This window comes from Bombus terrestris, chromosome 12 (genome assembly GCF_910591885.1).
Source record: "Bombus terrestris chromosome 12, iyBomTerr1.2, whole genome shotgun sequence".
Taxonomy (NCBI): domain Eukaryota; kingdom Metazoa; phylum Arthropoda; class Insecta; order Hymenoptera; family Apidae; genus Bombus; species Bombus terrestris.
In genome coordinates, this window is record NC_063280.1 from 12,747,377 (window position 1) to 12,772,948 (window position 25,572).

At 34.4% G+C, this 25,572-nt stretch overlaps 1 protein-coding gene across 3 annotated transcripts; it reads left to right on the forward strand.

The window, feature by feature from the left end:
* The first annotated feature begins 10 nt into the window (after window positions 1–10).
* On the forward strand, window positions 11–5,886 carry LOC100652089 (cuticle protein 19.8). 3 transcript variants are annotated; one of them, XM_048411189.1, is made up of 5 exons: window positions 11–144; window positions 554–749; window positions 1,055–1,326; window positions 1,466–5,183; window positions 5,256–5,886. In XM_048411189.1, the coding sequence occupies exons 1-4, from the start codon at window positions 43–45 to the stop codon at window positions 1,664–1,666; spliced, it is 771 nt and encodes a 256-aa protein (XP_048267146.1). In that variant the 5' UTR covers window positions 11–42; the 3' UTR covers window positions 1,667–5,183; window positions 5,256–5,886. The 3 variants fall into 3 exon arrangements, with proteins under 3 accessions (XP_048267146.1, XP_003399852.3, XP_048267145.1); XM_003399804.4 differs by having other exon boundaries at window positions 1,466–5,160; window positions 5,232–5,886; XM_048411188.1 differs by having other exon boundaries at window positions 1,466–5,160.
* Window positions 5,887–25,572: the final 19,686 nt, after the last annotated feature.

The following is a 25,572-nucleotide window of genomic DNA, read 5'->3' on the forward strand; positions in this document are numbered from 1 at the left end:
GGTAAAGTGCCCGCGAAGAAAAGTTGAGGGCGGGGTCTACCGATGGCAAAGAGTATAAAATCCTCGCTGGCGAAAAGCTACGGTATCCAGTTATTACAGAGGTCTCAGAACGTCGTTGACTTTTTCATCATCATGGATTATAAGGTAATTGTTTGCTTTGCGTTCTTTCTGTCGTTTTTTGTTTCTTTTTAAACCAATCTAATATGTACACTATATATATATATATATACACACATATATCGTATATATATACGATATATATATATATATACGATATATATATACGATATATGTAGATAAAAAGTTGGCATTTTAGTCTTGTTTCTCATTCAGATTTCAGTTTATCTGTTGGAGACGTGCGCGCGTTTACGACAAACAAAAACTATATATTATTGTTCGTTATAGAACCATCGCGTGAACTCTTCCATAATGAAAAATGTTACATCGGTATCGCGATACACGCCTCTCCTCTGGTGAAAGAGATCTTAAACCTTATACAGATTTGTGTATACATGCAAGAACATTGTTTGGTCAATTTGTTTTTCATATACAGATCATTGGATACTTGGCTACGGTCCTAACTGTCGTTCATGCGGGAATAATCGGACCGAGCGCAGGAATAATTGCTCCCACTGGTGCCACAGTGGCAGCAGCACTTCCACAAGCTGCGGCTGCTGTCGTCAGAACCGAAAATTTTGATCCAAATCCGCAATATAGCTTCAGTTACAGCGTAGCCGATGGTCTTACGGGTATTTATTTGCCTTATCGTGAAAGTTGATTCGAAGTCAACCGTTAGATACCATGTCAAGTTTATAAAATATCGAAAAAGATAAACAACGAAAAGGAAATAGGATATAATAATCTTAAAAATTTTACTTTCTTCTTCGTTCGCGAATTAGCTCAATAGAGAATAAGAGATTTTGTTAAAGAGATCGCGATACTATATCATTGTAGACGTAAATGAGAAAAGAAAAAGTATAAGGATACGCTAGTATCTCGTGAATAAATTAATAATAAATTAAATAATAAATTAAATTAATAAAATTTATAAAAGGTGACAACAAAGCGCAAGAGGAAACTCGTAATGGCGATGTGGTTCAAGGTAGTTATAGCTTAATAGAGCCAGATGGTTCGCGTCGAGTGGTCTCGTATGCTGCCGATCCTGTCAACGGTTTCAACGCTGTTGTTCAAAAAGATCCTAGCATCACGGTCAAGACAGCGGTCGCTGCAGCCCCAGCCGCCCGGCCTGTTGTCGCATCTCCCTTGCTGGCACGACCAACATCGGTTATCGCTGCAGCCGCACCCGCTATAGCCGTTCGTCCACAGGTTCGTTCCGTGCAATCTCTCTTTTTCCTTTAACCCGAACCCCTACCTACTTACGTTAAATTCAGTATACTCTTTAAACTGCCCTATATTATACCGATAATACGATTCGTTAAGTTAAGGTTATGTGTTTATTTTGCAGGCTACGCTGTTAGGTGCCCCCATATTGAGACAATCGTTGTTAGCAGGGCCGACGGTAGCTGCCACAAACGTACTCACCGCGAACGCCGGTTTATTAGGTCTTGGCGTAGGTCTTGGTCTAAGACCAGGAGGTTCTCTCTATGGTACGCAGTCGCTTCTTGCGGGTGCCTATGGTACCGGAGGCATCGTTAAAGTTCATTAAATACCGCAACGGGATGCAACGCAACTCGGCTCGGCTCAATTCGATTCGACATGACATTTTATCTCCTTCTCCTCAGTTTTGCCTCACTTTGCTCGAATGCGAATTCTGAAAATTTTTTACTTGGATATCTAAACTTGGATATGGAAAACGTTGGATATCTAATCACGTGTACTTGAAAATGTTACTGATGGCATGCAGCGACCTTGATGCATTTCTATTTGTCATCTCCACTCATTGCTATCCATCTTTTTTTCTTTTTCCTTATTATCAATTACCGGCAAACATATCCCAAATTTATAATATTTACAAAATCCACATCTTGCTGTTTTACGTCGAAGACAAAATCTTATTTAAGAGTATCGGTCTAATGATTTAGAATTTTCATTCCAACATCTCTATCACTATAACGATATAGAAATAGCCACTGTACGGTTAATCTGCCATTCTGCATTTATGACGAACGGTCTTTTTCTTTTTTTTTTTCTTTTCTTTTCTTTTCTTTTCTTTCTTGGTTCCGTTCAAGATTTCTTAACCAAGTCATTAAATACTTGTAGTGATTTTTATGGAACACTTTGACTTGTTTAAAGAGCAAAGTCGAAAGGATAAAAATATTTATTTACATGCATTCTGTGACACGAGCAGACAGATCACGAGCCTCGTTGACGAAAGAAAGGAACTGAGCGGAATACGAGGCAAATCTTTGTATTTTTTACTACAACTATTAATCGTCGCACTTATAAATCTCCAAAGATGAAAAGTATATACTAGATAATTAGATTTCAAGATTTAGACATAATTAAAATGGCGTTTGCGTTTCTATCCAAGTGAAGTCCTTCCGTTTTAAAGACGTACCGTTACTGGATACAATATCGCATACAAAATAAATATATTATTTAGCAAACGAGCAGTATGGTTTAAATTTATATTAACCTTGCGAAGCCTTGCGAGAGATTGGTTTTGGATTCATTTCAAGTGAGTTTGATGAGCAATAGAAAATGAAAAAAGAAACGGAAGAAAGCAAAATGTTTATTGCCCATTGGTATTGGCCAAAGATAAACGAAACTTGTATTGAAAAAATGAACAGAAGAAACAATTTATGATCGTCTCATTCATCCCGGATTAATATTTTCATCTCAAACGCGTAAAATTGTATATCGCACTGTCATATATACTTCAAAACTATGAATAAATATTTCTACAACTCGATAGCGGCTCTTTGGAAGTATTGCGAGAAAAATTTAAACATCGCAAAGCATCTCATACAGCACCACTGTTTTCGACATATTGCATTGGCGCGAGAACTACAACGTTATTAGCGTCATATACATATTAATGTAAGGAAATTACAGCAAAAGCAAGTTTTTTGTCAATATATCTACATACGATGTAATAGTAAAATAAGTAATAGTAATTAATAAATATTAATAAAAAAAATAATAATAAGTAATAGGGAGCAGGGACGAAACATCTTGTTTTTCATTATAGAAAAGGCTCTAAATTATTTCAATGAATCTACTTTGATGGATATAAATGAATCACCTATTTTATTTCGTTTCCCTATAATTTTCTCCTTTATTCTCAAATCAGATAAATGATTTTCTGTGAGAGTTTCAAATTCTTGTTTCAACTGATCGCAATTCGTTGTTTCCTCTCATAAACGATACTCTAAGTGATCTTTATCTTCTCCTCAGTTTCATCGAAAGTTGGGTTGTTCAATTACAACATATTTTTCAATAATATCGTCGCTCGGCCTTAGTCTCTGAGATATTGGCGAAAAACTGCCGGTACCATTACAGCGTAGTTTTGCCTACAGTTATGCGTCTGCGCCAACGTATACGTCAGTATTCTTGTTACCTTCTGTCTACAAACGGGGGTCGGACTCGTGTACAATGTGCATTTGTTAGGCTACAAAGGATGTCTATTATAATTATATTCAATTCAATAATTCATTTAAAAACGAATATCATCAATGTATCGCGTTTGGGGGTTGAGTTTGCACTTTCAATCCGGCAGCCGACGACGTTTGTGTTAAGTAATAACAAATTAATTATAAATGTAGTAGACGAACGAATAATTGATATTTGTATATTGAACGTGTAGAAAAGCTAGTTCCTCTCCGATTTCAATGATCTTTGGGTATGTTGGACATTTCAAATATTGGATATTTTGAACAACTTTCCCCTTGTACGCGCGTCTAACTAGTTCCCAAGATTTTCGCAAAAAAAAAAGAAAAAAAAAAAAGAAAAATAACCCGACCTACTATCGATACTGCTTCAGTGAATTCTGTCTGTATGTTGCATGGTGATTTCGTGTAGCGTGTAGCGCACGCGTCAGTATTTTGGTCATCTTACGGTAACGGAAACGTAAACATAAAGACCGCGCGTTGTCTTTCTTTGTCTATTCATACGATAACCTGTAGGAGATTAAAGCTGCAATATCTTTTAAATTAATCATTTTTCGACACAAGCTCGTACATTTTTCGAACGTAGAAACGGCGTAGAAAAAGATATGCAGTACTATTGAACCAAATGATCCATTGGCATTGAAATCTCTTTAAAAATGAACGTAGCAAGAAATGGAAATATCTTATTAAATTCCCCTCGTGAAGTCAAACAACTCTCATCGGAAACATTTTTTCGCATTTCTGATACTTGGAGAAATATTCGCGCGTACACATTTAAAACGGACTGTATACTGTATTTGTGAAATTGAAAATTGAGGCATTGGGTGCTTAACGTTAATTTATGTTTTAATACATGAATGTATGCTGTGAAACAATAAATATATATTTATCAATAATAAGAAAAGTACTACGAAAATTATTTATTTATCTACAATAATAATAATAATAATAAGAATAATTTAATGGTCTTATTTAAATGACAGGGTATGCGCGCTTTAAATTGCTGAATTTGTGCAGGATCTGCTGCCTTTCTGTGTTGCCTTTCTACCTTCTGATTATGCTGTGCACAGTCTGTTACGTTCTGCTGCCAATCTGCACTCAAATGGTTATTAGTATAGTTATTAGGCTAATGTTTTAATGGAGAATGTGATAACGAATACAAAATAAGCGATATAGTTTATATTCTATTATTTTATAATTTTACATTCACTATAATTTGTACCAAAGGGAATGAAAAACGAAGAAACAAGATATAAATAGAAAGAAAAGAATGGCACATGAGTGGAATTAGATTAAGTGAGACGATACTAAAACTATACGTAATACAGAGAAATAAGACCGTGTTGACGCGATAGCGTAGTAAGGCCAGTACGCTAATTGGATCTTTTATACGTGTTAAATTTACTCGAAAGTACTAGAACAAGAAATTATTGGACGGAGTGGTCGATCTGAACCCTACGTAGTTCATGACCAACATCTTCATGTCCACGGTGGCTCGGCTGTCTGACGAACACGCATGTTCCACGATTGTAGAGTTTTACGTGGTCGGAGCTGTGCAAGATATTTTCGTATCTGGAAGTTTAATACAAAGGTATGTGTTGATCGCAGATCGAGGTAAATATAACGTGAAGGGTAATTCTAATTGGGTGATGTGGGTTATAGGTTATACCGATTTGTTTTCTTTAGTATAAATTGCCGGCGAGCAAGAATGGTGCAGATGGAGAAGCGGACTCTAGCGAATAACGAACAGCAAGAGGAGTAACAACAAGAAGAAGGAAAAGAGCGTTTAATCGCCGATGATGAGAAAATGTATTATATCGTTGGTTGCGTGCGAGCGTTGGAGAAAATGCGTGAAACGTGGGAATGGAAGGAAGAAGTAGTTCATGAATGTGTAAATAAGATGTGTAAATAAAAGCGTTTAGAAATGTAAAACGTTTTGCGTAAAGCAGCTAGTGATAAGAGCAGCGTAAAGGTATAGAGTGAAAAGATGAGGTGTGTAATAAAGTTGTGTAAATAAAATAAACGCGTACTTAACTTGGGTGTGTGAAAAAGTGGAGCGGGAAAGGTAATAGCGATGTTGATTTAGCGTGGGAATTTGTCAAAACATGGGTTAGTTTTGTTAGAAAATTGTAAAATATGTAAAGAGATTGTAGACGTTAGAAGCGTGAAAGTTGAAAGAAGTAAGAAAAGAAGGTAAAGAGAGTATAAAATGATATTAAGTAGTACGTAAGGCAATATAATTTTCTGGATGGCAAAAGAATGGATTTGTTTGGATTCTAGGAGACTAAAGAATAAATGAAGATACATTTAGGAGATATGTGTGCTTTGTTTATTCGACCATTGACCATAAATTGTAAAAGTAGGCTTTAAAAAAATAAATGACAGATAGAATAGCTTTTAAAGGTTAAGAATATGGTTGCGTTAAGAAAGGCGTAATTGTGAAACGTATGGGTAATGGAATAAAATACCATTACAAAAGGTAGTAATTATATCTGGAAATATATTAATAAGGAATAACACGATTGGAATCTTGTAATTATACGGATAATATATGGAAAGTGGTTAACGTTAAATGACTTCCATTTAAAGGAACGAAAGGTATTAGAAATAAAATGGAACGGTATTATTAAATGTAGTAATTATATAGAATTATAGGAAATATGCTGGTAATTAGGCGTAGGCTTGGATGAGAATTATAGTGCGTTACAAAGTCTGACAGGAAAGAAGAACGTCGGAAGAAGGTTTGGTGGAAGGGAATAGAGAGAAAGAAAATTTGTTGAAAGGTGTAATGTTATTTGAGAAAGGAAAGTTGGCATAGAAGGAAGAGAGAAATGTATAGGACTTGATAAATTTAATAAGTGGTAAATGGGTGGTGAGTAGAAAGAAGGGCAGAGAATAATAGAGTGTATCTAAAATATTTCTCTGATGAAAAGGTAGAAGACAAAAGAGCGGTGATTGTGGAAAAAATGGATTAAACATAAATATAGGTTTAAGCAAGTAACACGTAAAGAGCCCGGTTAGCTCTGCGGTAAGGTGTCGGACTCTTAACTCGGCTCGATTCTTCACCCGGGGTTTTCTTTCCCGTGGTGGTGTGTCCAAACCGACTCGAGGTAGTGAAAGCTACCCGATTTTGCTGCCGCAAGCAATTTTTATCGTTCGTTTGGTAGATGTGGGAAGGAAGAGAAGAAGAGTACCGTGCCTAGTCCGGGTAGGCATGGCACATAGATGGGTAAGGACACGAGCATTTATCGCACTACAGATTCAAATATAGAGGGAATTCTACCCTAAATATGCTATTCTAAATATAGAGGCATATTACAGTTACAAATTACAAACGTTATTAAATAAAACGAAGTAAGTAATTAAACGAATAATTGACCTACAACAACACACTAACGTAATCTTATATTAGAAACAGAATTAGAACAGAATTATCTGTGTGAAAATATCAGAATTACATGTATATTTAAGGATTAACGTAATTGTTGTACGAAGTTGAGAAAGTTTATTAATCGATATAAAATATTCTGTCGAATTGAGAAAGTTAACAATGTTGTAAAATATCTGCAGTTGTCATGAATCCAAATATTATATAAATTCTTCTCCCTCTGAAATAGGTGACTATAGGTTGACCACTGACCAACTTCACGATTGGTTGTTATAGTTAATCTTTTGCGCGATTAATTCACTCTCCAAGGAATTGTAGGAACTTCCTTAGAAACTGTGCCAAGTTTTTCGTGTACAAAAGACCGTAAATTAACTACGTGTAGAGAAAATCATGCGAAAATTCGCCTCGGGTGACGAGGTATCGTCGTGGATAATCGTTACTAACCGAATTATCGAAAATTCGATGAATTAAAAAAACACGTATATGATCGATGCTGCGATCTATGGCAGACGGCCGGAACTGCGGGAAAGTAACAAGGAGCATAGAATGTACGAGAAGATATCTCAACTCCTGTTAGACAAGGAAAGCTATATTGTGCGACAAGGACAGACGTCCTTCTACCACTACTTTATACATTTAAATCATTAATTTCTAACATTTGAGCTATTAATTTATAACGTCTAAGACATTAATTTATAACATTTAAGCAAATAATTAACAACGATTAAGCTATTAATTTATAACAATTGAAACATTAATGGACAACATGTAAAACATTAATTTATAAGAATCAAACCATTCTTTAAGGCATCAATAAGTCTCTCGCTAATAGCCTAATAGATCGATAGATTTAACGAAGAAATACCTAACCGCGATTACAGCCAATTAATTGATGTTATTCGCTACAAAATTAATAACTGTATCATGTACAGCGACGCGGGCGGTACTGAAGAAAAAAAGCCGTTTTACGTTACAATTATGACGAGTAAATTTACTCGTTTCACTTGAGAGGAATTAAAGAGGAACCTGAATTTTAAGTAAGCATTAAGTAAGAATTTTAAATATCGCAGACAGTGATGTAGGTGTTATTCAAGAAAAAAGAACATTTTATTTTTTAATTAGCACGAGTAAATGAACGAATATCGATAATATAATATAAATTTTATCGGTCTGATTATTTAATACTTTAACTAATTTCACAGTAACGTCATCGACCGCCGTTAGGCTTTTTTCCCTCTTTGTTCAAACTAATTGATAGTCGAAAACTAGTATCAAAGAAGAGTGAATTTAGTCTTAGTTTGTAGAAACTATAAAAATGGGAAAAATGGATATCGTATTAAATCGTTAAAGACGCCAATTTACGATAAAAATTCAGAAATTGTTCAATTTGATTTTGTTATAATGAAAAAACCACCTCCAGCTGTGTCAAAAAATTGTTACCGTTTGATTAACGTCCCGACACGTTGTTAAGTTATATAAGGAACACGCAAGTCGCGCGCGAGCTTTATCGTGCTTGAATTCCCAGAGAGTAAACATCGGAAAGGAACTTAACATAAGGTAAATAAAAAAAATATCAAATAATAACATTGAAACCAGTAATTTATAACGTCTAACCCATTAATTTACAACACTTGAGTAATTAATTTATAACATCTAAGCCAATAATTTATAACATTTAAGCTATTAATTTATACATTTAAACCATTAATTTCTGTTGAAGTGGTCACCACTTCTAGGAAAACTCCACATCTGGTCTTTTTAGCTTTCTCAAGCGCTGAAGCCATCGACAGCATATAGACAAAAGAATAGCAGGGAGGCAGACCATAAACTGTATGCAGGCGATGTTGGTTTCGGGGTTTTCAGTTATAAAGTAACACTGCTAGCGTGCGGATCTGGACCAGCTCAAATTGTATTCCTGTATTCCACTATCAAGTCAAATATATATTTTGTATCTTACACTTTATCCACGCGTTTTTCTCTCTTTACATACTAAATAACCTCAACAATTTCTAACAGTCAAACTATTAATTTATAACATTTAAGCCATTAATTTATAACATTTAAGCTATTAATTTATAACATTTAAGCTATTAATTTATAACATTTAAGCTATTAATTTACAACATCTAAGCCACTAATTTATACTTCTAGACCATTAGTTTTCAACATTTAAACTCTTAATTTATAACATTTAAACTATTAATTTATAACGTCTAAGCCATTAATAACAACATTAAAACTATTACTTTATACATTTAAACCATTAATTTCTAACAGTCAAACTATTAATTTATTGCATTTAAGCCTATTAATTTATAACATTTTGGGTATTAATCTATAACATTTAAGCCATTAATTTGCGACATTTAAACTATTACTTTATACATTTAAACCATTAATTTCTAACATTTGAGCTATTAATTTATAACGTCTAAGACATTAATTTATAACATTTAAGCAAATAATTAACAACGATTAAGTTATTAATTTATAACAATTGAAACATTAATGGACAACATGTAAAACATTAATTTATAAGAATCAAACCATTCTTTAAGGCATCAATAAGTCTCTCGCTAATAGCCTAATAGATCGATAGTTTTAACAAAGAAATACCTAACCGCGATTACAGCCAATTAATTGATGTTATTCGCTACAAAATTAATAACTGTATCACGTACAGCGACGCGGGCGGTACTGAAGAAAAAAAGCCGTTTTACGTTACAACTATGACGAGTAAATTTACTTGTTTCACCTGAGAGGGATTAAAGAGGAACCTGAATTTTAAGTAAGCATTAAGTAGGAATTTTAAACATCGCAGACAGTGATGTAGGTGTTATTCAAGAAAAAAGAACATTTTATTTTTTAATTAGCACGAGTAAATGAACGAATATCGATAATATAATATAAATTTTATCGGTCTGATTATTTAATACTTTAACTAATTTCACAGTTACGTCATCGACCGCCGTTAGGCTTTTTCCCCTCTTTGTTCAAACTAATTGATAGTCGAAAACTAGTATCAAAGAAGAGTGAATTTAGTCTTAGTTTGTAGAAACTATAAAAATGGGAAAAATGGATATCGTATTAAATCGTTAAAGACGTCAATTTACGATAAAAATTCAGAAATTGTTCAATTTGATTTTGTTATAATGAAAAAACCACCTCCAGCTGTGTCAAAAAATTGTTACCGTTTGATTAACGTCCCGACACGTTGTTAAGTTATATAAGGAACACGCAAGTCGCGCGCGAGCTTTATCGTGCTTGAACTCCCAGAGAGTAAACATCGGAAAGGAACTTAACATAAGGTAAATAAAAAAAATATCAAATAATAACATTGAAACCAGTAATTTATAACGTCTAACCCATTAATTTACAACACTTGAGTAATTAATTTATAACATTTAAGCCATTAATTTATAACACTTAAGCTATTAATTTATAACATTTAAGGAATTAATTTCTAACATTTATGCCATGAATTTACAACATCTAAGCTAATAATTTATAACATTTAAGGTATTACTTTATACATTTAAACCATTAATTTCTAACAGACAAACTATTAATTTATAACATTTAAGCTAATAATTTATAACATTTGAGCCATTAATTTATAACATCTAAGCCAATAATTTATAACATTTAAGCTATTAATTTATACATTTAAACCATTAATTTCTAACAGTCAAACTATTAATTTATAACATTTAAGCTAATAATTTATAACATTTAAGCCATTAATTTATAACATCTAAGCCAATAATTTATAACATTTAAGCTATTAATTTATACATTTAAACCATTAATTTCTAACAGTCAAACTATTAATTTATAACATTTTAGCCATTAATTTATAACACTTAAGCTATTAATTTATAACATTTAAGCTATTAATTTATAACGTCCAAGCCATTAATTTACAACATATAAGTCACTAATTTATACTTCTAGACCATTAATTTATAACATTTAAGCTATTATTTTGCAACATCTAAGCCACTAATGTATAACATTTAAGCTATTACTTTATACATTTAAACCATTAATTTCTAACATTTGAGCTATTAATTTATAACGTCTAAGACATTAATTTATAACATTTAAGCAAATAATTAACAAAGATTAAGCTATTAATTTATAACAATTGAAACATTAATGGACAACATGTAAAACATTAATTTATAAGAATCAAACCATTCTTTAAGGCATCAATAAGTCTCTCGCTAATAGCCTAATAGATCGATAGTTTTAACTAAGAAATACCTAACCGCGATTACAGCCAATTAATTGATGTTATTCGCTACAAAATTAATAACTGTATCACGTACAGCGACGCGGGCAGTACTGAAGAAAAAATGCCATTTTACGTTACAACTATGACGAGTAAATTTACTTGTTTCACCTGAGAGGGATTAAAGAGGAACCTGAATTTTAAGTAAGCATTAAGTAGGAATTTTAAACATCGCAGACAGTGATGTAGGTGTTATTCAAGAAAAAAGAACATTTTATTTTTTAATTAGCACGAGTAAATGAACGAATATCGATAATATAATATAAATTTTATCGGTCTGATTATTTAATACTTTAACTAATTTCACAGTAACGTCATCGACCGCCGTTAGGCTTTTTCCCCTCTTTGTTCAAACTAATTGATAGTCGAAAACTAGTATCAAAGAAGAGTGAATTTAGTCTTAGTTTGTAGAAACTATAAAAATGGGAAAAATGGATATCGTATTAAATCGTTAAAGACGTCAATTTACGATAAAAATTCAGAAATTGTTCAATTTGATTTTGTTATAATGAAAAAACCACCTCCAGCTGTGTCAAAAAATTGTTACCGTTTGATTAACGTCCCGACACGTTGTTAAGTTATATAAGGAACACGCAAGTCGCGCGCGAGCTTTATCGTGCTTGAACTCCCAGAGAGTAAACATCGGAAAGGAACTTAACATAAGGTAAATAAAAAAAATATCAAATAATAACATTGAAACCAGTAATTTATAACGTCTAACCCATTAATTTACAACACTTGAGTAATTAATTTATAACATTTAAGCCATTAATTTATAACACTTAAGCTATTAATTTATAACATTTAAGGAATTAATTTCTAACATTTATGCCATGAATTTACAACATCTAAGCTAATAATTTATAACATTTAAGGTATTACTTTATACATTTAAACCATTAATTTCTAACAGACAAACTATTAATTTATAACATTTAAGCTAATAATTTATAACATTTGAGCCATTAATTTATAACATCTAAGCCAATAATTTATAACATTTAAGCTATTAATTTATACATTTAAACCATTAATTTCTAACAGTCAAACTATTAATTTATAACATTTAAGCTAATAATTTATAACATTTAAGCCATTAATTTATAACATCTAAGCCAATAATTTATAACATTTAAGCTATTAATTTATACATTTAAACCATTAATTTCTAACAGTCAAACTATTAATTTATAACATTTTAGCCATTAATTTATAACACTTAAGCTATTAATTTATAACATTTAAGCTATTAATTTATAACGTCCAAGCCATTAATTTACAACATATAAGTCACTAATTTATACTTCTAGACCATTAATTTATAACATTTAAGCTATTATTTTGCAACATCTAAGCCACTAATGTATAACATTTAAGCTATTACTTTATACATTTAAACCATTAATTTCTAACATTTGAGCTATTAATTTATAACGTCTAAGACATTAATTTATAACATTTAAGCAAATAATTAACAAAGATTAAGCTATTAATTTATAACAATTGAAACATTAATGGACAACATGTAAAACATTAATTTATAAGAATCAAACCATTCTTTAAGGCATCAATAAGTCTCTCGCTAATAGCCTAATAGATCGATAGTTTTAACTAAGAAATACCTAACCGCGATTACAGCCAATTAATTGATGTTATTCGCTACAAAATTAATAACTGTATCACGTACAGCGACGCGGGCAGTACTGAAGAAAAAATGCCATTTTACGTTACAACTATGACGAGTAAATTTACTTGTTTCACCTGAGAGGGATTAAAGAGGAACCTGAATTTTAAGTAAGCATTAAGTAGGAATTTTAAACATCGCAGACAGTGATGTAGGTGTTATTCAAGAAAAAAGAACATTTTATTTTTTAATTAGCACGAGTAAATGAACGAATATCGATAATATAATATAAATTTTATCGGTCTGATTATTTAATACTTTAACTAATTTCACAGTAACGTCATCGACCGCCGTTAGGCTTTTTCCCCTCTTTGTTCAAACTAATTGATAGTCGAAAACTAGTATCAAAGAAGAGTGAATTTAGTCTTAGTTTGTAGAAACTATAAAAATGGGAAAAATGGATATCGTATTAAATCGTTAAAGACGTCAATTTACGATAAAAATTCAGAAATTGTTCAATTTGATTTTGTTATAATGAAAAAACCACCTCCAGCTGTGTCAAAAAATTGTTACCGTTTGATTAACGTCCCGACACGTTGTTAAGTTATATAAGGAACACGCAAGTCGCGCGCGAGCTTTATCGTGCTTGAACTCCCAGAGAGTAAACATCGGAAAGGAACTTAACATAAGGTAAATAAAAAAAATATCAAATAATAACATTGAAACCAGTAATTTATAACGTCTAACCCATTAATTTACAACACTTGAGTAATTAATTTATAACATTTATGCTATTAATTTATAACATTTAAGCCATTAATTTATACTTTTAAAACATTAATTTCTTACATTTAAGACATTAATTTATAACACTTAAGCTATTAATTTATAACATTTAAGGAATTAATTTCAAACATTTATGCCATGAATTTACAACATCTAATCTAATAATTTATAACATTTAAGGTATTACTTTATACATTTAAACCATTAATTTCTAACACTCAAACTATTAGTTTATAACATCTAAACTATTAATTTTTAACCTTTAAGCTATTAATTTATAACGTCTAAGCCATTAATTTATAACATTTAAGCAAATAATGAACAACGATTAAACTATTAATTTATAACAATCGAAACATTAGTTGACAACATTTAAAACATTAATTTATAAGAATCAAACCATTCCTCAAGGAATCAATAAGTCTGTCGGTAATAGCCTAATAGATAGATAGATTTAACGAAGAAATATTTAACCGCGATTACAGCCAATTAGTTCATACTATTAGCTACATAATTAATAACTGTATCACGTACAGCAATGGAGGCGGTATTGAAGAAAAAAAAACATTTTATATTACAACTATAACGAGTAGATTTATTCGTTTAACTTGAGAGGAATTAAAAAAGAACCTGAATTTTAAGTAAACATTAGGTAAGAATTTTAAATATCGCAAACAGAGATGTGGATGTTATTCAAGAAAAAAGAACATTTTATTTTTTAATTAGCACGAGTAAATGAACGAATATCGATAATATAATATAACGCTTAATATGAATTTTATCTGTCTAATTATTTAATACCTTAACTTAATTCACAGTAACGTCATCGACTGCCGTTAGGCCTTTTTCCCTTTTTGTTCAAACTAATTGATAGTCGAAAACTAGTATCAAAGAAGTGTGGATTTAGTCTTAGTTTATAGAAACTATTAAAATGATAAAAATGGATATCGTATTAAATAGTTAAAGACGCCAATTTACGTTAAAAATTAAGAAATTGTTCAATTTGACTTTGTTATAATGGAAAAACCGCCTGCTGCTACGTCAAAACATCGTTACCGTTTGATTAACATCCCGACACCTTGACAAGTCATATAAGGAACACGCAAGTCGCGCGCGAGCTCTTTCGTGCCTGAACTCCCGGAGAGTGAACATCGAAAGGAAACTTAAACATAAGGTAAATAAAAAAAAATATCAAATAATAACATTGAAACTTGTAATTTATAACGTTTATGCCATTAATTAACAACACTTAAGCAATTAATTTATAACATTTAAGCAATTAATTTATAACATTTAAGCTATTAATTTATAACATTTAAGCTATTAATTTATAACATTTAAGCTATTAATTTATAACATTTAGGCTATTAATTTACAACACTTCAGCAATTAATTTATAGCCTTTAAGCTATTAATTTATAACATTTAAGCTATTAATTTATAACATTTAGGCTATTAATTTATAACATTTAAGCTATTAATTTATAACATTAAAGCAATTAATTTATAACATTTAAACTGTTAATTTATAACATTTAAGCTATTAATTTATAATACTTAAGCTATTAATTTATAACATTTAAGCTATTAATTTATAACATTTAAGCTATTAATTTATAACATTTAAGCTATTAATTTGTAACATTTAGGCCATTAATTTATAACATTTAAGCTATTAATTTATAACATTACAGCAATTTATTTATAACATTTAAACTGTTAATTTATAACACTTATGCTATTCATTTATAACGTCTAAGCCATTAATTTACAACATTTAAACTATTACTTTACACATTTAAACCATTAATTTCTAACATTCGAACTATTAATTTATAACATTTAACCTATTAATTTGTAACATATAATCTATTAATTTACAACAATTCGACCATTAAGTAACAACATTCAAAACATTTATTTTAACATTTAAACTATTAATTAACAACATTCGAAATATTTATTTACTACATTTAAACCATTAATTTATAACATTTAAACTATTACTTTATAGCATTTGCCCTATTAATTAATAACAATTAAACTATTAATTTATTAGAATCAGTACATTAATTAACGACATTTTAACCATTACTTAAGAATAATTGAAGCATTAATTTATTATATTTAAGCCATTACTTAATAACAACTATATCACTAATTTATAACAATCAAACCATTAATTAACAACTTTTAAACCATTACTTAATAGCAATTAAAGCATCAATTTGTAATATTTAAACCACTAATTTATAACATTTGAACAACGAGATCATGGTGAAAACTGTTCCAACACAATCTAGTTTAGATCATTCAAAACTGTCTCGATGATCTAGACCGGACTAATACCTCCCGATGGGTGGGACGTCGTGGGCAACCGCGGGGTATGGGCGCTTTGGCCTTAATTATTCATAAGGTAAATACAGATGTAAAGTGTATTGTGATTCTATTCGGTACAATGATCCATCTTGGAACGAAAAATAAAAATCTCTTTTCTCTTCATCCTCTTGCTTACTACACAGAAAAAATTGTCCTCGTTATTTTTCGCTTCGCGGTCGCTTAATTCTTTCACACTGTCGCGTGGTATACTCCCATATCTCTTTACGCAGGCCCATGGTTAAGTAGAGACGGTACTCGATATTCTGCCAATAGGTTGAATATCGAGATCGATGTATAAAGTTAAATAACCCATGGGCGGGTCTCTTGCGTAGTCACCTCCTCGTGGTGAGACCTGGTAATTGGCATCGTTTTCCAAAAAATTAATCCGTTGATTAATCTTTGGAAAACGATGCCAAGCTAAGAACTACGCACCAGTCCGGTTTGGATCTCCAAATGCCGCCAAAAGAATTTTGGATGATCTGGACTGGACTGCAACGTGGGACACCGTGGGACACCGTGGGTCACCGTGGGACACCGTTGGACATCGTGGGACACCGTGGGACAACGTGGGATAACGTGGGACAACGTGGGACAACGTGGGACAACGTGGGACAACGTGGGACAACGTGGGACAACGTGGGACAACGTGGGACAACGTGGGACAACGTGGGACAACGTGGGACAACGTGGGACAACGTGGGACAACGTGGGACAACGTGGGACAACGTGGGACAATGTGGGACAACGTGGGACAACGTGGGACAGCGTGGGACAACGTGGGACAACGTGGGACAACGTGGGACAACGTGGGACAACGTGGGACACCGTTGGACACCGTTGGACACCGTAGGACACCGTTTGACATCGTGGGACACCGTTTGACATCGTGGGACACCGCGGGACACCGCGGGACACTGTTGGTCCAATGTAGATCACCAAAAAACGCGAAAAGAATTTTGGATAATCTACACTGGACTGAACCGTGGGACACCGTGGGACACCGTGGGACATCGTGGGACATCGTGGGACACCGTTGGACATCGTGGGACACCGTGGGACACCGTGGGACACCGTGGGACACCGTGGGACATCGTGGGACATCGTGGGACACCGTTGGACATCGTGGGACACCGTTGGACATCGTGGGACACCGTTGGTCCAGTGTAGATCACCAAAAAACGCGAAAAGAATTTTGGATAATCTACACTGGACTGCACCGTGGGACACCGTGGGACACCGTGGGACACCGTGGGACATCGTGGGACACCGTTGGACATCGTGGGACATCGTGGGACACCGTTGGACATCGTGGGACACCGTTGGACATCGTGGGACACCGTTGGACATCGTGGGACACCGTTGGACATCGTGGGACACCGTTGGACATCGTTGGTCCAGTGTAGATCACCAAAAAACGCGAAAAGAATTTTGGATAATCTACACTGGACTGCACCGTGGGACACCGTGGAACACCGTGGGACACCGTGGGACACCGCGGGACATCGTGGGACACCGTTGGTCCAGTGTAGATCTCCAAAAAACGCGAAAAGAATTTTGGATAATCTACACTGGACTGCACCGTGGGACACCGTGGGACATCGTGGGACATCGTGGGACACCGTGGGACACCGTGGGACACCGTGGGACACCGTGGGACACCGTGGGACACCGTGGGACACCGTCGGTCCAGTGTAGATCACCAAAAAACGCGAAAAGAATTTTGGATAATCTACACTGGACTGCACCGTGGGACACCGTTGGACATCGTGGGACACCGTGGGACACCGTGGGACACCGTGGGACACCGTGGGACACCGTGGGACACCGTGGGACACCGTGGGACACCGTTGGTCCAGTGTAGATTTCCAAAAACGCGAAAAGAATTTTGGATATTCTACACTGGACTACACCGTGGGACACCGTGGGACACCGTGGGACATCGTGGGACACCGTGGGACACCGTTTGTCCAGTGTAGATCACCAAAAAACGCGAAAAGAATTTTGGATAATCTACACTGGACTGCACCGTGGGACACCGTGGGACAACGTGGGACACCGTGGGACATCGTGGGACACCGTGGGATACCGTGGGACATCGTGGGACACCGTGGGACACCGTTGGTCCAGTGTAGATCACCAAAAAACGCGAAAAGTATTTTGGATAATCTACACTGGACTGCACAGTGGGACACCGTGGGACACGGTTGGACATCGTGGGACACCGTGGGACACCGTGGGACACCGTGGGACACCGTTGGTCCAGTGTAGATCACCAAAAAACGCGAAAGGAATTTTGGATAATCTACACTGGACTGCACCGTGGGACACCGTGGGACACCGTGGGACATCGTGGGACATCGTGGGACACCGTTGGACATCGTGGGACATCGTGGGACACCGCGGGACACCGTGGGACACCGTGGAACACCGTGGGACACCGTGGGACAACGCGGGACAACGTGGGACAACGTGGGACAACGTGGGACACCGTGGGACACCGTGGGACACCGTTGGACAACGTGGGACAACGTGGGACAACGTGGGACATCGTGGGACACCGTGGGACACCGTGGGACACCGTGGGACACCGTGGGACACCGTGGGACACCGTGGGACACCGTGGGACAACGCGGGACAACGTGGGACAACGTGGGACAACGTGGGATATCTTGTCTCTCAAATCCATTCTGAGCCCATTCTGTATAATGGTACTTATCTGACTTGGAATCTAGTATAAAAATCGATTCTTTTTTTGCATTGAATCTTGTGGTTATTTTGTGCACGGGAGTTCGTTGCGTAAGTCCATTGATTCTTTGGAAAGATCGCGAACGAACGAATTCGCGCCGCGATTTTTCTTTCATTATCTGTTTGTTCGGGCTTCTTCTTAGTTTCCCATTTTTAAGAGAAAATTATTGCGGTCCTGTTAGGGTTTATAATTTTTCGATATATTCAAAAGTTTTGAGCCGCGAAAATAGAATGTGATACAGTTTAGAACAATGACTCAAATGCCCCTTTTTCAGAACACGAAATTGTGTATGCAGTGTCAATAGGTTCGGTTAAATAAATTATTGTTCTATTTCCGATATATGAGATCATTCTCTTATTTCAAACGAATTTTTAATAAGTTATTTTATTGTTTCAAATTGAGTTATATCTCAATAATTCACTTATAGAATTCAATTTTTTTTTGTTGTATTACGTGAATTTGCTACAGTTAACGTCATAAACTTGCAACATAGTAACAGTTAGATTCAAATACCTCGAAACAAGTATTCTTTAAACATATTTAGTGGTGAACTTTTGAATTCTTGCAAATATTTTCCAATATTTATAACACGCGACTATAGTGTATTAGTGCAATGTATATTTCGTATTCTAATAACGAAAATTCGCAGTATATATTCTAATTGCGAACAGTATAATTCTTGAAAACGATTGCATTGCATTCACGGTATTCGTAAGCATTTGTTCGCTATCGAGAAATATCTCACAATTTTCAACTTATAGTTTCATACTTGTTCCAATTTCTTAATAATAATTTTTAAGTGTAAAGAAATAGCAGTATTTTCTAAATAAACGTTCAATAGGAAAAAGGAGAAAATTATCGAAACAACGTTTCGCTTCTTTTCCACCCCCCCCCCCACCCCACCCTGCCCCTAAACTGCTTTATTTTCAGGAAATATTTGTGACCGCGCGCAATGCGGTTGTAGAGTCAGTGTTTGCTACGCAATAGTTTCTTTTCAATTTTTTAAAATCACGATATTTTTGATTAAATTCGATCAAATAATCACACGCGAAAGTAATAAAATTTTATCAATTAAATTTGTACGCGATATTAGAGTCCTTGTTCGTCGATCATAATTTAAGCGGTCGTGGTAACGTAGTCTTTTATTTTTTTTTTTTTTTTATATTTATTGTTTCGAATATTCGTTTTCGGTATTAGAGTCAGTGCCTCCCTCAAGAGGATAAAGCCTCTCCTGGAACTCAAGAATGTAAGTAGTTTTATATATTGTATTTCAATTTGTTCTATTTAGTATATTTTGTTTGAAATGTCGTTAATTACAAAATAAAAATGATCGATGATTTAGAAAGCTGTAAATGTCCTTTTTAATTGAAATAAAGTCTTAAAGTCTTAACATTAAAGTACAATAAAACTGTCTGATACTCATAAAAAATCACTGAATATTTGTTCTCAAATTTTTATATTAGATTTCCAATTTACATATTTATTAGAGTTTAGTCTTTATTATTGCTAAAGTTTCAAGTTTGTTATTATATATTAACGATATTAATGATATCTTATGTTTTGTTATAGATATATCACTGCTTCAACTCCTTCGTCTTCTTTGGGAATGTTTTAACAGTGGCTAAAAAGCCAAAAATGTAATTATCTTTACACATTGTACTTCAATTATGTATATTCTGTATATTTTTCTTTGATCACTATCAATTAAGAAATACAATTTGATTGAAAATTTAGGAGATTAGCATTTTCTCAGGTTATTCTTTCATTAAAATAAAATAATTATTAAAATCTTAATACCGAATTATGTAACAAATGACTAACATATTTCAGAAATCTTTAGATTCTTAATTTTTAGATTTTAAACTTTCATATTAGAGTTTCAGTTTTTACACTTAACAAAGTTTATTAGAATTTCAATCTTTATTATTACCAAAGTTACTAAAGTTAATAAACTTTCATTTTTCATTATCTCCAACTTTTTAAATAATCAGCAATCACTCATCGTGTTTTGTTCTGTAACAGATTTTTCGCAATCTCCATTTCCACCACTGGACCCTACACAGTTCCTGATGATATTCGCTGGGGTGGCGCAGCATCCACGATACGTCCTTTGTTTCTCCGCTTCGAACGGTGAGTCGCATGCATTTCTGTTCCTCCGGTCACTCAATCATGTCGTAGGATGAAAGGTCCGAATCGGCACGGGTGATCGGTTGTATTACGTAGAATTTTTTTGCGAGCATAGTGACCGCGGGTATTTCTTATACCCGTGAGTAGTAACACTCATTTTTTGAAATTTATTAGTTTAGGATAGGTCTTCTCGCACATCGCGATTATAATAATTAGTTTTTTAATAATTAGGTTAAACATATACACTCGAGAATATATTCGTGTTATTTATAAATGTGCATGTTAATATTTTGTATGAATATTTGCAAATGGCAAATATCTACACGAATATACCTGTATGACATACATATACTTGATCTTAAGTAATGAATTAATCGTGACAATATTAAGTCACGATCGTTTATTTCATTTCGGTTAGAATTTAAAATATGAGTCAAAATTCATTTTTTTCCGTACAAAAATGTGCAAAATTTTACGTGCAAGAAGACACTTCGCGACAGGCAGATTTTTTAATCAAAGCAATAATTTTGAACACTGCTTCTGCACTTTCGAGTATATGCTTTGATAAAGAGATCGCCTGAGATTATTTCTTTCTTAGTAATATATTTAGAGTCAATAATTCTATTTGCATGAGTCTCAGTCTTTTTCTACTAACGCTACTTTTTTCGAAATATTAAAATTTTGTTCTAATTTATTAAATTAATAAAGTAGAGTTACTTAGTTACTATTAAATTAATAAAGTAAATTTAATCAGATGCAAAGTAGTAAAATATAAACTCAAAGAACGTTAGTCCGTTAAATAAAAATTACACAAACTAATCATCTTTTTAGATCAGGATTTTCAGGTTTAACCCTTTCCGTGCCCATTGTCAGGATCTCATTCACGTGCCCAGGTGCTACTTGAATGGGAGAAAGACATTGGGCACGATGACCTAGAATTAAGTAATGTAATAATTTCTCAGCGACTGACCATGCGTTAGTGTATCGTGCACGACGTATTTTCCACATTATGTGTGTGTGTGTTGTTAGGTCGTGGAATTGCGTCGCTTTTTCTCATTCCTTAAAACTTGAAATATTAAAAATGTCGAGACATATATCGATTCAATTTACGTCTCGATACAATTAGAATTTCTGATAATATCATCCACGCGACTAAGTGTACTCATACTCTTAATATCGCTATCAATCGCAATTATAATTCCAAGTTTACTTATATCTATTTTAAAAATATAATTTTCTCAAACGTGTTTTATCACGTATTACGCAATGGTCACTAGCCTTCGTCAGTCGATTTCAGGAAAAAGGTACGTACCTTAGAGTGTGAATGTTGTATTAAGCTCGGGTGTCGGAGGCGTCCCGGGACGTCCTCTCTAGTGTAGGACCTTTGCGCCCGGGTGGTATGTGTGAGAACCGTGGAGTGAGTGTGTTGGTGTGCATGTTTTGCCATTTTTTAAATATAGCGTTAGGTAGGATAGGTAGTATACTTTCTGGTATGTCTGTTAATTATAAGTAGGTAGGGCCGGGCAGGTTGGCACAGTCTCTAGTCGGGTAGGCTCGTTTTCGTGTGACCAACCTGTTTCTGGCAATCTAATTTGAAAAATCGACGGTGAAACTGGCACGAGTAGAGCATGCACTCGTCTCTGGTTTTGCCTTTCGATTTTTCGAATTTCGCGGTCGCGGTCGCGAATGGTCTCGAAACGAACGTTTATTGCTCGAGCACGCACATGCGAGTGAGCAACGATCACTGTTGTGATCGTTGGTCAGTCCATATGCACTTCCATCAGCTTCCGCGGTTTATATTTTTATTTTATAAGTTTTTTTTTTGTTTGCGATTTAGAAGTCTCGAGCTTAGATTTAAGTTTCAGCGGGCATTGCGCCCGAAGAAAGAAGAGGCTATATGCTGAAGAGGCCCGGCAAACTGCCACTCAAGAGGGCAACTACTAATGGCTCCTCATCCTCTGGGTCATCCAGAGCATGGGAAGTCATTATTGTTACTACTTTGTCACTATGCTCGATTTTAGTATTAGTAGTAGTAGTAGTAGTAGTAGTAGTAGTAGTAGTAGTAGTAGTAGTCTTTGTTTTTTTGGCCGATGTATATATCGGTCCATTGTCCCATTGGGCAAATCGCGATTTTTCTTATTAGTGTTTCGACAAGTTAATTACGGGTTGTATTAGAGTTACGAAATAATATTGCTATTTTTCATTAGTGTGGCGAGAGAATGATTACGGTTTGAATTAGAGTTGCGATAAAATGATAATCGCGTTTGTTTTAGAGTTGCGAATTACGATATCGCGATTGTCTTTTGCAATTTTTAGAATTTTTTCTGTTTTTCTGTTTAAGTTGCAATACTAGGATATTTAAAGTAGCTTTTTCAAATAGTAAATAGTAATTTTCATTAAATTCACTTTAAGAATTAGCGTTGCGACATTGTTCCATCGCGAGTTCTACTTATTTTTCCTATTAGCGTTGCGATAATGAATGCTCGCGTTTTGTTAAGTAGAGTTGCGTTCACAAACTGCCCAAACCCTCCGACTGCATTTGTCGGACACTGCTCCTGGATCACATGTACAGCCTAAAGAGCTGTACAAGTGTGATCGTTCATCCGCAACCTCCTAAATGGTTGCACTGCGATCTCTCGCTATTAGTGTTGCGTATTGCTTAAATACGAGTGCGTAGATTTATACTTATTAGCGTTGCGTATCAGATATCGGGAATTTTCAGATTTTTCTTTCTTTTTCTTTTTAATAGTAGATTAATTGATATTGCAGATATAACGAAGCACTCGTCGCGTTTGATTTTGAGAATTTTCTGCTTCATAAATATTAGTAGTAAATTAGCGTTGCGAAACAAGAATATTCAGTTCCACTCTCGACGTGTTGATCGGGTTTATATAGAGTGGAAGACGATTGAATTTTAGTAGCCCTTCTGGCTACTGCTTTGTTTCTTTTTCAGCGCCCCTTATTAATGCGCCCCTTATTACTACGTTTATTACTGAAAATACTGCTATAAGACATATTCCTTTGTCAGCGTTAACGTTACCATGACTGCTAAAATACAGAACTTTATTACGAATGTATAATATATATATATATTTACATGTATGAAATTGTGAGCGATTTCATGCGCAACAAAGTATTATAATGAAATATCTTAATGTTGCTATGAAGGCTTGAAATATTTTTTAAAATTTAATTCATTGCAATTGGAATTAGTGCCGGTGATTGTTCGTTCTTAGAACCATAACTTTTAGAATTTTTTCGACCGCGATATTTTCACTTCAATCTTTTAACAGTAATGTAGAATTTTATAAATATTCGAATTTCATTTGCACGAAACAAAAGTTTCGTCACAAAACAAAGACATCGTCACGTTTGTAGCAAAAATTCTGCAAAAAATGACTTATGCACATACCTTTCGGTTTATTATGTTGCAAATCACTATGTGGTTGTAGAAAATAACAGATACTGTTAAAAGTTAAAAGATAAAGCAAGTGATTGTATAATAACCGGGGTTTCTCTCATCTTAGTTATTCCAAATGAACTTTTCGATTTTTAATTCAGTTTAAATTCAATTACTTAAAATTCTTGTTTCCAACGTAACCCTAGTTTCGATTAAAAGATACACATGATTCTCTATATTTGCTAAAATTCAATCAATAGTAATTTGATCTATAATTGACCATTATTAATAGTTTATTTTTCATAAAATGTTTCATAAAATGTTCTCGTTTTAAAGATGTCTGTTTCTTCCATATACCAAATCCAGTAAATGAGTTTGTTTCAGATTTATCAATTTACAGAAAATACGTTTCAGTTACATATATGAAGATTTCATAGCATATTAAATATGTATGCTAGATGCCCAAATGATTTTTCTTCGATCGTCTGATTGTTCAGGCTTCTTCCCGTTTTCCCATTTTTAAAAGAAGCATATCGCGGTCACGTTGGAGTATATAACTTTTCGATATCTTCATAAGTTTAGTACAACGAGTCGTATGTCTCTTTTGCAAAACTCTAAATTGTATATACAGTGTCAGTACTTTCATTTCCTTTCTGTGGTTCCAAGTTAGACATAAGTACCATTGATACCGAATGTTGTCAGTACGGTGGCGAAATATTGTACAATGTTTGTACCGATCGATGTAATTGTTTTCGCAGATTAATCAGTTGATTAATTTTCAGAAAACGACTACATTGATAAGTACAAACATTGTACAATAATTCGATACCAAGCTCAGAATCACGCTAATACAGTCCATTTTGGATTACGAAAAGCCACGAAGAGAATTTTGGATAATCTAAACTGGACTGCAACGTGGGACGACATTGGACACCGTGGGACATCGTGGGACATCGTGGGACACCGTTGGACATCGTGGGACACCGTTGGACATCGTGGGACACCGTTGGACATCGTGGGACATCGTGGGACACCGTGGGACACCGTTGGTCCAGTGTAGATCACCAAAAAACGCGAAAAGAATTTTGGATAATCTACACTGGACTGCACCGTGGGACACCGTTGGACATCGTGGGACACCGCGGGACACCGCGGGACACCGTTGGTCCAGTGTAGATCACCAAATAACGCGAAAAGAATTTTGGATAATCTACACTGGACTGCACCGTGGGACACCGTGGGACACCGTGGGACATCGT